Genomic DNA, 17,093 nt, shown 5'->3' with positions numbered 1-17,093 from the left:
CAGAGAAAAAAAATACTTTCTATTCCCGTCTCTTCATTCCTCTTCTAGTTTTCAACTTCCCATCTTACTTCTTGTTTGAACCTTCCACATCCATTCTCCCCAAAAATGGAAACTCTTATTAGCTGATGGTTCCCATGTGGCAGATCTAGCTAAAAGTGATTGTGGAAGCAGGAACCAAGCCTTCCTCAATGGTCTTCATTAGTCTGGAGGTTACAGGATGAAATAGCAGATATTTTGTCTCATTTTCAGAGCCCTTTCCACATATATCATCTCCTGTTAGCCTCTGCGGGAAATAGGGTTGAAACCTGCCAAAGAAGCTGGTGAATGTTATTCCTCCTTCCTGCCCCCCATCCTTCTTGAGTCCTAAATGATGGAGCTGGTTCTCCATGGGTCCAATGACCTACCTTCTGTTCATTCACAGTCTTGCTTCAGGCTCTAGTACATGACACTCCTACAAATAGGTTAATGCTCCCACTTTTTAAAATGAAATGTCTCATCTTCTCTGAAAATATTTAATTTCTACTGCTAACAAAATTTACTTGTAATCTTAGACAAGTTTATATGAAACGCAGTTGCTGTCTGAAAGTCCTATTTAATTACATTATATCAGCACCACATTTGGAGTAAGATCATCAGAATCAACCCAAAAGTAAAAACCAGTAAAGATAACTCAATACCTTTTTATTGCTGCTACAACTTCCTTCCTGAAGCGATCCTTAACTACTTTACTTGGTCTTTTCTCCGCCTGCAACTCAACACTCCTAATATAAATTAATCTCTTCTTGGCTCTTTCTAGATTGTGTATCTACAAGTAATATTGCTCTGATCACATTGTATTATAATTATATATATTTTTCTTTTCCATTATGGTTTATTACAGGATATTGAATATAGTTCCCTGTGCTATACAGTAGGACCTTGTTGTTTATCCAATAATTATAATTTGTTGATGCATCTTTCTCTCCTGCTAAACTGTTGGCTCCTTGAAGCCCATCACCATGTTTCTGTTTGGATATTTTTGTTCTTATATTTGTCCCTGTGTCTGATAAAATTCAAGTATCATTGTTTCCCACAAATTGAAAGTATTTCCATGGCACCCTGGGCCACCTTGGAAACCACAGTTACTGAATGATTGGGAGAGAGAGTATTTGATTGACTAAGGTAGCCAGAGAAGGCTTTTTTGGAAGAGGTGCCATTTGAATTAAGGCCTGAATGATAAGAAAAAACCAACAGCCATGCAGCTGAGGTAGAATGATGTGATCTGAAGGAGGCTGGTGTGAAAATCTGAAACAGTGAGTAGAGAAGAGTGAGGTAAAGCCAGAGGGGTCAGCAGGGCCAGATCATCAGATCCCCACAGTTCATGGGAAGGGAGTGTTGTTTCCTTCAAACTGCTGGGGAAAACCTTCTAAAGGAGTTTAAATAGAGGAATGGCGTGATGATCCGTCCCTTTTGGAGAGATCATCTGGTTCTCTATAGGGGACCACTGTGGTGAAAGGCAAACTTGGAAACAATGAAAGCAAGTAGGAGATCAAAGCAGCTGTCCAGTGAGAGATGATGGGGGACTGGACTAAAGGGGTGGTCATGGAGAAGGGAGAAGTGGTCCAACTGGGAGTCTGTTTCATCAGTAGCTTGTACAGTTTGTGGCTGTGCTGGGTAGTTGCTAAGTAAGAGTTTGTGGAGATTTTAATAAAGTAGCTCCTAAAAAGCCATTATTAATTCTGTTTCATCATCATTCACTGTTCTTTCTTTTATTCTGTGACCATATTCTCAGGACCCTCAAAGTGCTTCTAAAATTCTTTGGCTGGATGAGATACAGCATGCGGTCAATGAGGCCAACGAGGACATGGACAAAGCAAAACAATGTAAGCCCTCACCTCCTTCTGCTGGCCAAACTTGCCTTGCTTGCGTCTGGTTATGCCCCTCAATTTTTATTTTAATTCCTAATTTTTTTAAAGTAGACCATTTTTAATTTCTGAAAAGATACGGACTCTCTTACCAATTTTAATTCTTGAATGCATATTTATACAAAAATAAGATTGGTCCGTTGCACTGTTTTTAGTGGTTAGGTACTATCTCCAGCAAAATCTGAGGTTGTTGCTGAACAAAATCCAGAAAGCAAAAAATAATTTCTCAACTCTTAAATTTGTAGTATAATCAAGTCCTTTTTTATCTTGATCCTTAGAAAACTAGGCCGTTTCTGCTTACTAAATGCCTTCCATTGCAGTAGTCAGGGTTTTCCAAAAACAGAGCAATATATATTTTTTTCTCTAGAAAAAACAGAATTTATATATATATATATATATATATATATATATATATATATATATATATATATATATTCTGTTTCTCTGGAAAGTATATAGTATGTGTACTATCCACCTATCTATACACACATATATATATAGAAAGAAAGAGGGAAATTTATTTTAAGAAATAGCCTCATGCAATTGTGGAGAGGCTGACAAGTCCAAAATCTGTAGGTCAGGCTGGCAGAGGCCAGGGGACAGCACTTAATCGCCAAAGGCAAGTGGGTGTGGTTATTATAATGGACAGCCGAGTCGAAGGAGTAATTAGAAAAATGTGACTCACAAAGACCTATAGAATTTGCTAATTGATCATGGTGTTCCTAGAAGTGAAATAGACAGAGAGTCTACTAAACTCTTACTGGATCTGCACAAGTGGAAGAAGAGTTCTAGGTCAGGTGAATGTAAGTAAAAAAACAGAAAGTCATGGTCCCTCCATTAGTTCCCAGACTTGAGCCAATTACAGACCCAGAACCCCCTGAATGAAGGATGGGCTGGGTCCCCTTGGGAAAGGACCCTGCTACATTACCTACATGTTATACCCTACTGTGGTGACTGTGCTGGAAGGAAAGGACATAATCAGACGTTTCAGAGATTACTGGACACTGACTCTGAACTGACACTAATTCCAGGAGACCTAAAATTTCACTGTGGTCCACCAGTCAGGGCAGGGGCTTATGGAGGTCAGATGATCACTGAGGTGTTGCTAAAGTCTGTCTCATAGTGGGTCTAGTGGGGCCTCAAACCCACCCTAGGATTATTTCCCCAGGTCCAAAATGCATAAATGGAGTAGACATACTCAGCAATTGGCAGAACCCACATTAGCTCAAATGATAGTTGTCCTTTTTTTTAAGCATCTATTTTCACAGAAGAATAATAAGAAAATTCACATGGCAATCTAAAATAGCATCAAGATTGATATGCTAGGGACTTCCCTGGTGGCATAGTGGTTAAGAATCTGCCTGCCAATGCAGGGCACACGGGTTCAAGCCCTGGTCCAGGAAGATCCCACATGCCGCAGAGCAACTAAGCCCGTGCGCCACAACTACTGAGCCTGCGCTCTAGAGCCCGTGATCCACAACTACTGAGCCCGTGTGCCACAACTACTGAAGCCCATGTGCCTAGAGCCTGTGCTCTGCAACAAGAGAAGCCACTGCAATGAAGAGTTGCCCGTGCAGCAACGAAGACCCAACGCAGCCAAAAATACATAAGTAAATAAATAAATAAATAGATTAATTTTTTAAAAAGATTGATATGCTAACATTCTACATATATAAATAACCTACATAAATTAAGATCCTAAAGGTGCAGTTCATTAACCTCTCCATTCATGACATAATTAGAATCCATCCTGTTGTATCAAGTCATAGTCTTGCTCCAGAGATGTGCTTTTAAACATCACAGGCATCTGTAAGGAACATCTGGTTTTTATTTCCTTAGCCTGGAAAAATATGTGTATTTCTCCAACATGAATTTTTATACCCTTAGGATCTTTGAAGTCTTTCCATTCTAGCACTCTAATCCTTTTTTTTTTTTTTTAATAAATCGTCATGTGAGCTTCTTGGTTTTTTATTTATTTATTTATTTTTAATTCCTGGTTGCGCTGTGTCTTCATTGCTTCCCTGTGGGCTTTCTCTAGTTGTGGTGAGCGGGGGCTACTCTTCATGGCAGTGTGCAGGCTTCTCACTGTGGTGGCTTTTCTTGTTGCGGAGCATGGGCTCTAGGTGCACAGGCTTCAGTAGTTGTGGCACGTGGGCTCAGTAGTTGTGGCTCGCGGGCTCTAGAGCGCAGGCTCAGTAGCTGTGGCGCACGGGCTTAGTTGCTCCACGGCATGTGGGATCTTCCAAGACCAGGGATCGAACCGTGTCCCCTGCACTGGCAGGCGGATTCTTAACCACTATGCCACCAGGCAAGTCCCATCTAGCACTCTAGTCCTTAAGAAACAAAATAAAATTGAGTTGTGTACACAAGAGATTTAAATTTATATATAAGACGGAAGGCAGCCGTAGTTTGAAGAAACACTTTAAAGAAATTAGATTATCATCAGGCACTCAAATAGCCTAAAAGGGTTATGATTTTTCTCTTAAAGATCAAACCAGTTTGGAAGTTATTTTATTCCTTTTTATTCTGTGTTCTGCTTATATTTGGCCTGCGAATGTTAAGTTGATCCTCTTGAGACTCAACGTTTCTATTTACTATGAATATAAGAAATTTTCTCGAACGTGTGATTCTTTACTCCACACTTGCGTATTTAAAATCCTTTCTTCTATTTCTGTCTTATCCCTTGAAAGAGTTGATACAGTGTCTTCTATGATATATAACAACAAATAAATGTTCTGAAGATAAAACCATGTATATTCTTATACTGAGTTGAGAATTTTCCAGTTTTATCAACAAGGAATTTAATCTTACTTTTAAAAGCATTCTTCATCCTTTGTGTGAAGACTTAAAAACAGATTCTGATCACATGTTGCAATTATCAAACCCACTCCCAGATAATTTGATAAAAGAAAATGTGCTGACCCATGTATTTTACCACAGGCAAGATTTAAAAGGGCATAGTAACTCAAGACTCCTTCGTTTTGGCCCAATGTCCATTTTCACTGGAGCATCCTGCTTTCTTAAAGTAGGTTTTTCTCCATTTTTGACTCCTTAGAGCAATGTTTTTCAGCCTTTTTCCATTACTGCACCCTAAGGAATCTTTCTAGCCTTTTTTTTTCGATGGTGCTCTTTACCATGACATTTTAATACCACAGATATATTGTCTACCTCTTTATGTGCCATGTGTAGATCTGTGCTTTTATACATAAAAAGATTTTTTACTTTCTCCTCCTAAGACCCCAAGTAAAGCAAACATATTTTTGGATCTCTTAGGAGATTTGGGGGAGGTTTTCTTCATTTGTTCCATAGCAGAAACATACCTGACTTTCCAGATATCATTTATCTGTCATTCTCAACTATCTGGAACTTAATTACAACGCATAGGTTAAGAAAAAAGCAAGCAAAATGGCTGTCTCAAAGACTGTGTACTACAACTGATTTTCTCAACTCAGTGGGGACCACCTGGACAGCTACTTTGAGCCTGTTTGTTTGTTTGTTTGTTTGTTTGTTTATTTATTTATTGTGGTACGCGGGCCTCTCACTGTTGTGGCCTCTCCTATTGCGGAGCACAGGCTCCGGACGCGCAGGCTCAGCGGCCATGGCTCACGGGCCCAGCCGCTCCGCGGCATGTGGGATCTTCCCGGACCGGGGCACGAACCCGTGTCCCCTGCATCGGCAGGCGGACTGTCAACCACTGCACCACCAGGGAAGCCCGAACCTGTTTATTCTTATCTTCGGCATAAAGCTAATCTCTTGGTTGTATCTCTTCCCAGCTCAGAAGCCAGGACCTACCATTAGGTGTTTGGGCTGCCCCATGCAGGCACTCAGACAGGAGCAAGAGGTGATAACTGACAGTGACATTAGAGGAAAACTAAAAAGAAGAGGAATTTGAGGCCATTTAGTGCAGGAACAAAGCAGCCCCAACACCTCCATAAGTCCTTGAAGTTACCACTCACCGTATTACAGCACAGTATAATTTTAATGACATGAAGGACTCTTCTGGCAGCTCTCGGCAAATGTTAAGCGCCTGATACGTACCAGGGACTGTTGGTACAGTGATGAGCAGGCTAGAAACTGTTCGGTTAGGGTTTTTACAGGGGCTTTAGATTTTCGTGGCGCATGATTCTGTTAAGATGAAGGTTGGCACCTAAAGGAGTCAGCTTCAGTTATCTGGAAGATTAACCCAGGGACCCACTGCTTGCACATCAATAATAATAATAATCAATAATAATAATTAAGGAAAGCAGCATTTCACTGGGTTCGATGAAGCTGTCGGATGTAATTCACGTGAGGATCCTTTGTCATTTCCTTGTTCTTTCCACATCTCTCAGACCACAGACATCTCCGACACCAGTACGGCCTCCTTCTTGTTCTGCAAAGCTTTCCTGCAGAAGAGGAAAGGGGGGACCTTACCCGTTCCCGTTACCTTTATACGTGAAAGAACCTACTGCTGTAGCTTTAGTTCAGCAACAACTGGAGTTGGCTGTGGGAGGTCTTTACTCTTCACGTGCTCCTTGAGATTTGCATGACGTGGACTCATGGCTGTCGAAAGTCAGACTCTGTTTTTCTTACCACGTCAGCCTTCGCAGTTCTATGCACGTGTGAACATACTTTGATGACAGCAATACACCATTTAGCATTTGTATGGCAGAGTTTGACGTGTGTTTAAAAAGAAAGAAAGAAAAAAACATCCATCTCTCTCCTCTCTTTTCATCAAGATGTTTTTTCATCTAGAGAGTGTTTAACCTGGTTTCTTCCATTTTTTTTGTTCTGCCTTGCTAACTCAGTACATTTATAGGTTGTGAAGACAGTAGGTCCATTGGTTGGGCCAGAATATCCTTACCTGGAACTAAAATAGATGATAAAGGATTCACCGTGTTAACTTTCTTGAGGCAACCAAGAGTCCAGTGAGGTTTTATTTGTGGGGAGAGGCAGAAATATGAACTGGGATAACATGCTTTCTAGGTCTAAATTGGTTCCAGAATTAAGTTTCTGGACTCCACTGCACATATCCACGAGCTGTGCCTGTTGCCTTTCTAGAACATTCGTTCAGGTTGCTAAGGACAATCTTAAAAGTATACTTTCACTATACCAGAGAATTTCAGGATTTCTGTGGCTTGGATAGCATTTTACTTGTTCTAAAATAAATATATGTCTTCATACAGCTAGTTCTCAAATACAGATTAATGACCTGCCTAAGGGCTGCATATCTACTGTCAATACGTGTGTGTCCCCCGCCATTTCACAGATCACCATGGTGAGCAGAACCTAGTACCTTGATATCACACAAGAGTAACCAGGAAATACTGCGATTTTTGATAAACAGTGCTCCTATGGGATTTTATTCCTCTTAACAACCTGAGCAGTTGGTGACTCTCTGGGGCGTATGTAGTGCATACTCTCAAAGGGTAAACAGGTTTAATACCAATGCATTCCTAAAAGGTTGAATTATATCTTTGCATGCCTCTAGGGTGAGTAGAAGATAACGATTAACAGAAACATTTATTTTTCATTTCGCAGGGGTTACACTGGTCGTTGATGTTAATCAGTTTTTGGAGAAGGGAAAGCAAAGTGATATTTTGTCTGTTTTGAAGTCTGCTGTTGGTAATACAAACGATATAGTGCCCGAATGTGCTGACAGGTACTATGACACCCTTGCGAAGGCAAAAGAGCAAAAATCTAAAAGTGGTAAGCTTCTTCATCATTTAGCACAAATTAAATTGGCATTTTGAATATGATGGTTTCTGTGGTATTGTGTTCCCTTAATTTTAAGACAGATAATCGCTTTCAAATGAACGTTTCTGAAATGTTTATCATCTCTGGCAAAGGAAATTTTTGAGGTGTTGCTTTTCCTTTTTTTGTCTCTTGGAAAGCTGTGATTAACTTGATGGCTGTGTGTGGGTGCCATATACTTGAGAAAATACAGTATTAAAGGAGACTTTACAGAAAGTAGGGCAGGTATAGGGTAATCTCCTCAAAGACATCTCCTGCTTTCCTTTAAAAGAGTTATTGTCTTTCTCTCAAACCTTAATCCTTGTCCTTTTGCCCCAGAGTCCCCATGCTTCTAAAGTGGAGTTCTGATAGTGTCTGTCATAATGAAAGAGTCATATCCAAGTGTATGGATCTTGGAAATAAATACTGGAATCGCTTCTCAAAAAAAAAAAAAAAGAAGAAGACTTTGCTTCCTATAGATCTTGCTGTTGAGCCATCCCTCTAGTGGTACAAACTGATTTTTTACACTAATATTTCTCTCCATCCTTTTTGAAACAAATGACACATTGTTATACAATATTAAGTGGAAGTAAAAAGTAATTTTGAAAGTACAAAATAAGCAACAAATTGGTCTTGAAGAGCCTTGGCATATATTTATGCCTGTACAATCCAATGGCAGATCATGAAATATTAGCTGTGGAAACTGTGTTTTAGATCATGAGTTTAAGACTCATTTTTCAGATTTAGAAAATCACCTTGGGCTTCCTTGGTGGCGCAGTGGTTGAGAATCTGCCTGCCAACGCAAGGGACACGGGTTCGACCCCTGGTCTGGGAAGATCCCACATGCCACGGAGCAACTAGGCCCGTGAGCCACAACTACTGAGCCTGCGCGTCTGGAACTTGTGCTCCGCAACAAGAGAGGCCGCGACAGTGAGAGGCCCGCGCACTGCGATGAGGAGTGGCCCCCGCTTGCTGCAAATAGAGAAAGCCCACACACCGAAACGAAGACCCAACACGGCCAAAAATAACTAAATTAAATAAATAAATAAATAAATAAATTTAAAAAAAAAAAAAAAAGAAAATCACCTTGATGACATTTTGGACAGAGGGAGAAAATGACAAATCCAAGGAGATTAATTTTTGGCAGAGATAATCCATCATCTCTTTAGTAGATTTTTGTTGAGCACTTGCTATGTCCTAGTGTCAAGGATCAAGGTGTCTCCTGACTCTTAGGCTGGTATTTACTTGTACCACATGATGGGTCATGTACATAGTACTTTTCATCTTTAGGAAACTGCTGTGACAATATATGGCCTTAGAAGTGGAACTTAAGGAACAAAAAAAAAATTTTTTTTTTTTTTTAGTTCACTGGAAGTCTGTCCAAAAGTACCCTATGTACTTCCTTGTAAATTAGTCTGATGTATTTCTAACTTGGGAATTCTACCCTCCAATTCCGCAAATTTTCTGTTAATGAAATGGAAATGGGGCTACTGGCCATCCTCTCCCACTTGGCTCCTGATCACCCTTGAGCCTCTCTCTGTTCCCTTCACAACTCTTCATCAGGAGTTACTGTAGTGCCCCTACCTCATCCTTTATGAGGAAAGAATTGTACAACTGTATTTATGCAGGGGTGAGTTCCTAGAGATGACCCATCATAATTTCAAAATCATCCTGGCCCAAACTTAGTTTTTTATCTTCTTTTCCCTAAACTTGCCTACTCCTCTTCCCAAGTGCCATGTCCTGGTCAGTAAAGAAAAAATGTCCCGAGGTAGCCAATTTAGAAACCTAGGAGATACCTTAGATTCATTTTTTTCTGGAAACAAAAAGAGAGTTGGGACTTTGTTAGAGATTGTGTTGAAGCTGTAGATCAATTTGAAGCATATTGCCATCTTAAAAATATTAAGTCTTCTGATCCATGTACATGGTATGTCTTTGCTTTTAATTAGGTCTTTAATTCTTTCAACAATGTTTTGCAGTTTTCAATGTATAGGGCTTGCATTTCTTTAGTTGCATTTATTCCTATGTATTTTATTAATTTTGATGCCATTGTAAATGTTGTTTTCTTAATTTCACTTTGGGGTTGTTTATTGCTCACATATAGAAATATAATTGATTTTTTTATTGAGATATATCACATACCATAAAATTCACTCTTTTAAGGTGTGAAATTCAGAAGTTTTCAGTTAACACTAAAAACACCACCAGTAGTTAATTTGCCTTTTAATAAAGGATATGTTTCCTTATAATAAACAAAGCCCTTACCAGTTACCCATTGCTCCCCACCCCCAACTTTCAGCCCCAGGCAATCGCTAATCTACTCTCTGTTTCTCTGATTTTGCCTCTTCTGGACATTTCATATAAATTAAATCATACTGTGTTTGGCTTCTTTCACATAGTGTAATGTTTTCAAAGTTCAACCATGTTGTAGCACATATCAGTTCCTCATTTCTTTTTATGGCTGATCATATTCCATTGTATGAGTATGCCACATTTTGTTTATCCATTCATCAGTTGATAGAATTTAGATTTTTTTCCTCCAGTTTTGGCTATCATGAATAATACTTCTGTGAACATTTGTATACAAACTTTTGTGTGGGCATATTTTCATAAAATTGATTTGTGTATATTGATTTTGTATCCTGCAACCTTCCTGGACTCATTTATTCTAATAGTTTTTTAGTGGATTCTTGGGCTGCCACCTGTTGTTATAAATAAAGTTTTATTGTAATTCAGCCACACTCATTAATTTACATATCATCTCTGGCTGCTTTCATGCTACAGTGGCAGAGTCAAGTAGTTGTATGAGAGACCTGTAGCACACAAGACTGAAAATATTTACTCTCTGGCCCTTTATAGAAAAAGATTGCCAACCCCTGTTCTAGAAGGAAGAGGAAAAACTTTCTAGACAATTAAAGACTAACTTTCATTCCCAATAGAACTGTGAACATTGTTTGGGGGAGTGAACAGGATGATTTATTCTTACTCTTTCACCTCTGACTCTAGGATGTCTATTTTTTCCCAAACAAGCGTTCACTCTTTGGTAGATCACTCAGCCTTATCGTTCAGTTTAGGTCTTATATAGGTATGATTTTGTCTGGAAGGCATCTAGAAAGTATGCTTCCTTATAGAATGCTCTCCACCTCTTAAGTCATGGGTATCTTTCTCTTGTATGGTTCCTCAAAGGCCCGTAATTAGTCTTTTCCCTAGGTAACAAACCAACTGCATTTCTCCTATTCTGGAGATGCCCTCCTCAGCCTTTGATCTGACTCTAAACTCATACTTGATGTGAAAATGATAAAATTCTCTTTTTCTATTATCCACTGACATCCCAACTCAAATAACCCTTACAGTGCCAATGTGGTTGTCTTTTATTTATTTATTTATTTATTATCTTTATTTTTGGCTGCATTGGGTCTTCGTTGCTGAATACGGGCTTTCTCTAGTTGCGGCAAACAGGGGCTATTCTTCATTGCAGTGGTGCGTGGGCTTCTCATTGCGGTGGCTTCTCTTGTTGGAGAGCACAGGCTCTAGGCGTGCAGGCTTCAGTAGTTGTGGCACGGGGGCTCAGTAGTTGTGGCTCACAGCTTAGTTGCTCCGTGGCATGTGGGATCTTTCTGGACCAGGGCTCAAACCCGTGTCCCCCTGCATTGGCAGGCAGATTCTTAACCACTGTGCCACCAGGGAAATCCCAATGTGGTTGGCTTTTAACCAACTAAGAACTTTTTACTTCTCAGTTCTTATGAAAATAAAACATACCCATTTTCACCATCTTTATTTGCTTTCTTTCCTTCCCACTGAGAGAGTTGCCTTAAAAAGGGTTTTCATTCTTCTGAAAGCACTTGTGAATCTGACAACTGTTGGTGATTGAAAATAAAATGATTACTTGTGATCATCCTAATTTGACTATACAATATATTTTCTAGTAGACCAGCATTTCTAAACAGATAACAACTGCCTGACTGCCCATTTGAAGAGAGATATATCTCTGTTCCTGGGCATTGACAGAACAGTTGAGGGGCATTAAAAACCAAGTAAAGAATCAACACACAAAACCAAACAAAGATTCAACACACATTAAATCAACACGACTTAAAGTTATCTCTGCTTGGATATTTGAATCCATTTAATTATTCTTTGAGGAAATTCAGTCAAATTTTGATTTACCTGTAAAGGCAATTGGTCTAATGCCCACTTGGCAGCAGTTGGCTTAGCTTGGTCAGAAGTTTCTGTTTTTATTTTTATTGTTGTTTTTAGCTCTCTGAATCATAAGAATCATAACCATTCAACAAAATAAAGATTGCTAAATAGGAAGTATAGCCCATAAATTCGTGAGGAGATATTCTTCTTGGCCAGTTTAAACCGTGACTGCCATAGTTGTGTTTTATCTTTTTCTAGTATCCACCCCACGCCCCACCCCCAAAATTAAGTTCTTTCAACATTTTTTTTCTGCTTTTGTGTGGTTGTGTAGAGCAAGATGAGTCAGAGGGACCAGGAATTTTCCTTTTCCCTGCTTAGTGACCTCAGAGGTTGTGTATGCCATTTTGTGCTTTGAATAAAGTTGTCTGCAAAGATGAGTCACTTCTGCTTTGGTTTAATGCAGATCATTAAATAATGGGTTCTCGGGACTTCCCTGGTGGTGCAGTGGTTAAGAATCCGCCTGCCAGGGGACATGGGTTGTCCCCTGGTCCAGGAAGATCCCACATGCTGCAGAACAACTAAGCCCGTGCGCCACAACTACTGAGCCTGTGCTCTAGAGCTCAGGAGCCACAACTACTGAGCCCGCGAGCCACAACTACTGAAGCCCGTGCGCCTGGAGCCCGTGCTCCACAACAAGAGAAGCCACTGCAATAAGAAGCCCATGCACCACAACAAGAGAAGCCACTGCAATAAGAAGCCCATGCACCACAACAAAGAGTAGCCCCCGGTCACCACAACTACAGAAAGCCCGCACGCAGCAACGAAGACCCAGCACAGCCAAAAATTAATTAGTTAATTAATTTTTAAAAATAATAATAATGGATTCTCCTTAAATAATGGGTCATAGCCCCTGTAGGTCACTCGTTTTCAAAGAAGTTGCTGGAAGCCTTTCTAAACAAAGACAGTTCTTCCTCATCGGTCTCCCCTGTCTCCTTGTGTTGCTATTCACATCTACCTGGGGTATCCATCCTTGTTTGCTTTTCCTTCTTTTTGGCCATTTGCAACCCTTTTCATCCTCATGAAAAATTTGGTATGCAGAGCCAGCATTAGACATTACTGTCTCCTCCTTTTTCTTTGGCTTAGCAGGGAGCTGCCATTGAATACATAGAATTCATTCCATTTTAATGAGTCCTTGCTAATGATTTTAACACACTATCTGAATGTTTGGTGAAAAACATATTCATTCAATTAATTTACTTATTGATGAAACTACATTAATGTTGAAAGTTTCCATGTTCCTCTCTGGAATTTAACAAACCTTTTTCTTTAGTGTCTACTGAAGGTTCGTGGCTCAAACTCAACCTGCAAGAGAAATATGATTACTACTACAACATCGATTCAAAAGAGAGTTCCTGGGTCACACCTGACTCCTGCTTGCTTAAAGAATCATGGCTCATGGGAAAAGAAATTGAGGTAGGAGGTTGGTGTTTGATGGGAAGGTGTACTATATAAAGATAAGTGTGATGGCTTTTCTACTTTTGAATCATGGAATTGATGGGAAGAACTAATTTATTTAAAGACTGGATAGGGAGTCAAGTCTTCATGAACTACAGTTGGATGTGGTTGCATGGTTACTAACTTTTAGAATGTTTTCCGTATGTCAGAGCAACACCAAACAGAACTAGGGGAATAACACTCTTGCAGCTTCTTTAGGATGACAGATTATCCTAAGAAATCAATCTCCAGGTTTTCCTTGACATCAAAGCTCAATTAGTGGTAATTCCTTGGTTGTAAGTATTCAAAATGTCTTATTTCTTTCCCCCCAACCTCAACCCATAACAAAGATACATAGGTCCATTAAAGTGAATAATGCTTCCCCAGGAGAAATACTCTTGAAGGAATGTTCACCAAGATTGCTTTGGACTTGAGACCAAAGGTTGGACCTGGAAGATGTGAAAATTGCTCTTTGATCCAGGCATTGTAGTGTGTTTAAAGAGAAAATACTTCTAATAATTGAGTTCCATCTTGAAAAAAATAGAACTCACAAATGTAGATCTTATAGAACTGTTCACAGTCACCAGCATCAAAGATACTGCAGGGTAGCAGTATTGTGGACAGAATCACGGGTGCGGTATTTACCAAAACTCGGAGGAAAAACTGTGGCTTGGGGATGACAATGCCACAGAAATCCTGAATGACAAGAAGATAGTGAAAAACATATTTATTAACTAATTTCAAATGTGTAAAGTTCCCAGAGTTTATAGGAAAATGGCATTGTGGAAATGAACTATTAGTGCTGCTTTGTTGAAAAATGAAATTATGGCCAGTATTTAAAAACCGTATGCTCTCATTGAAAGGATATGTCAAACTGTGAAGAAGCAGCATTGAAGGGTTAAACTCAGAGCCAGAACTGCTTGTGTGGCATCCAAAGATGCCCTAGGTATAACTTTGTGAAGTGGAGTATCAGGATTAATAAAAAGTGGAGGGTCTATGCTGTTAAAAAAAAAAAGAATTCTAGTCAATCTGAAATTACTGAATTTATTCAAGAATATACATATATCTTCTTAAAAATATTTATGCATCTTTTATATGATTTCACTTTTAATTGTTTAAATTAACCATCCACTGAGTCCAGTCACACTGGATAAGAGTCGTCTGCCATAGAAGCGAGTCCAGTCTTTGCTTGCGTCTCTCAAAGAACATAAAAGTAAACCCAGTTCATCATCCACATGAAGACTTCTCACAATCCCCCTTCTTCCTTTTTTTTCTCATTCATCTAGGTTTCCCTGTCTGCCCTCAATAGCACTTATCTTTCCTCTCCCACCGCCTTTTCTTCTGCTCCAAGTCTTTTATTTTCTCCCAAGTTTATTTTGAATTTTCCCCTACTCATTTCAGGGATCTGCTTCCTCTGGCCTGGGCAAGAAAAGCCCAAGGACTTCATGGGCACTGCAGTCTTTCCTCAGGAGAGGGAGGAGGTGATGCATACTCTTCCTGTAATCATCCTTGTCTCTTTTACACTCTGAGGAGATCAGGCCTCTTGCCTGGTCCCTGCCAGCATCATCTATATACACCTCTACCTCCAAATCCTGAGACCATTCAACCTCATTCTCATACCATCTTAGCACAAAGTTCAGAGGATTCCAGAACTGTATCACTAGAGAGAAGCTGAGCCAGTTCATCCCTCGGCTCTGGTCAGATCTTTTTTTTTTTTTTTTTTTTTGCGGTATGCGGGCCTCTCACTGTTGTGGCCTCTCCCGTTGCGGAGCACACGCTCCGGACGCGCAGGCTCAGCGGCCATGGCTCACGGGCCCAGCCGCTCCGCGGCATGTGGGATTTTCCCGGACCGGGGCACGAACCCGTGTCCTCTGCATCGGCAGGCGGACTCTCAACCACTGCACCACCAGGGAAGCCCCCAGATCTTTTTTACACCAAGCCAGAAAGAGCTATGCAGATCATTTTCTGAAAGATAAAATTTCCAGAAGCTGTTCTCTATGCTCCTTTCATCTGATGTGTGAAGTGTAACCATAAGAAATATCTCTTTCCAGGACATTATTGAGGAAGTTACAGCAGATTACATTCGTGAGAAGATGTGGTCCGCTACCGAAGATATGCTTCTGCGCTTTCAAGCCGCAACCTCAGGACCCCTCCTTAGGAAAGAGTATGAAGCTAGAAAATCATTTTTGTATGAACAAGAAGAGCATGTGACCAAAGTACAGGTATGTAAGTCACCTTCCACTCGTTACAGAAAACTGTCATTCCATGAAAATGTTATTTGATAATATGACAGTCAACTACCGGCATTCTAATAAACAAATGTGACTGCAGATTTTGTCCTTAATCAGTGCCCCTGAGCCTACCTTATTGAAGACTCCGAGATGGGAAGGATGTTGGATGATTTTTCACCTGTGGTCTTCTGGAAAGTATTCAGGACACTGTGAATAGTCAGAGTCAGGGGAATACCTGAGATCAGAGTTGAAATCCTGTTTCTCTAAAAAGGCGGATATCCTTGTGTCACCTACTGTCTGACCTCAGGCGCTTTTGAATTGGTTTCTTAGTGGCTAGTGGATGTTGAGTGGCTTCTGAGTTTCTATGCTCTTGTAGCCTAAAGAACAGAATAGCTCATGAAATAGATGTAGCATCTCTGAAGCTATCTTCCCTCTTATATAATCTCCTTCTTCATTCAGGCCTGCAAGAGGCATCCTCATTGCCAACCTTTTTCTTCTTAAGCTTGCATGACTTGTCCGAATGTTCTGGTTGGCAGGAGAGGAACTTGCTAGGTTTAGATGTTTCTATTCTGTGTTCCCCTAGCATCCTCTCTCAGCCACCACACTGGTTTCCAAAAGGCCGTGTGTTTGTTCCTTTTTCTGCATCCAAAGTGATACTGTTATTGATGGGCAGAGTTTGGTGGCTTTTTGCTTTGGCCAGTAGCTATTAAATTTCCGAAATTGAAAGGTTGTAAGTTGAAGGGCTTCTCTTTGGTGATCATTGGTGTACTGATCTGCTTCCCCACCTAACTACAATATTGTGCAGGGCAGAAGATGAGTTTTAAAACTTTTGTTTTCTTGTGTCTTGCATATGATAGGTGCTCAAATATCTGAGTTTGCTCAGAGCTTAAGATGTTAGAAGGCAGGAATGATTAATTTTTTTAAAGAAATTTCTTCTATAAGCTTGATACTCAGGCTTCACTGGTGGTGCAGTGGTTAAGAATCTGCCTGCCAATGCAGGGGACACGGGTTCGAGCCCTGGTCCGGGAGGATCCCACATGCCGCGGAGCAGCTAGGCCTGTGAGCCATGGCTGCTGAGCCTGCACTCTAGAGCCCGCGAGCCACAACTACTGAGCCCACGAGCCACTACTACTGAAGCCTGCGCACCTAGAGCCCATGCTCTGCAACAAGAGAAGCCACCCTAATGAGAAGCCCATGCACTGCAACAAAGAGTAGCCCCTGCTTGTTGCAACTAGAGGAAGCCCGTGCACAGCAATGGAGACCCAATGCAGCCAAAAATCAAATAAATAAAATAACTAAATTAAAAAAAAATACTTGATACTCAAAGGATTTTTCTAGGTGAACCCATAAGTTTTCCAGTTTATTCCTTCTTTAAATAAATGGTAGACAGAACACACAGGAAGTAAACAAAATCTTAAGTATAACATCATCTACACTGATGCTGAGGCTCTATTTTTGCACAAAATTCGAAGAATGTTAGCCAGTGTGACACAATTTAGACCAACCTCAAGCTCTCCAGTCTGCCCAGAGCTGTGTTATAGTTGGAAGACACTCTAAAGAGCCCTCTAGTATAAAATCCGCCCGATATTAGGACCTAGGGCTAAAATCATGAGAG

The 17,093-nt window shown here is 40.4% G+C and overlaps 1 protein-coding gene across 1 annotated transcript in view; it reads left to right on the top strand.

Annotated features, from left to right (window-relative positions):
* The window catches only part of IQGAP2 (IQ motif containing GTPase activating protein 2), a gene marked incomplete at its 3' end in the record, with an annotated part of 289,379 nt that overhangs the window by 214,986 nt on the left and 57,300 nt on the right, over positions 1-17,093 (top strand). Inside the window, exons 14-17 of the mRNA XM_079703550.1 lie at positions 1,772-1,862; positions 7,425-7,592; positions 13,084-13,226; positions 15,299-15,469. Of these exons, the coding sequence (XP_079559676.1) occupies positions 1,772-1,862; positions 7,425-7,592; positions 13,084-13,226; positions 15,299-15,469 (573 nt within the window). The remainder of the gene's footprint in view (positions 1-1,771; positions 1,863-7,424; positions 7,593-13,083; positions 13,227-15,298; positions 15,470-17,093) is intronic.

The sequence above is a fragment of the Hyperoodon ampullatus genome (assembly GCF_949752795.1).
Source record: "Hyperoodon ampullatus genome assembly, chromosome: 4".
Taxonomy (NCBI): Eukaryota; Metazoa; Chordata; class Mammalia; order Artiodactyla; family Ziphiidae; genus Hyperoodon; species Hyperoodon ampullatus.
Note: the sequence above shows the minus strand (reverse complement) of the source record. Positions and strands in the feature narration are given on the sequence as shown.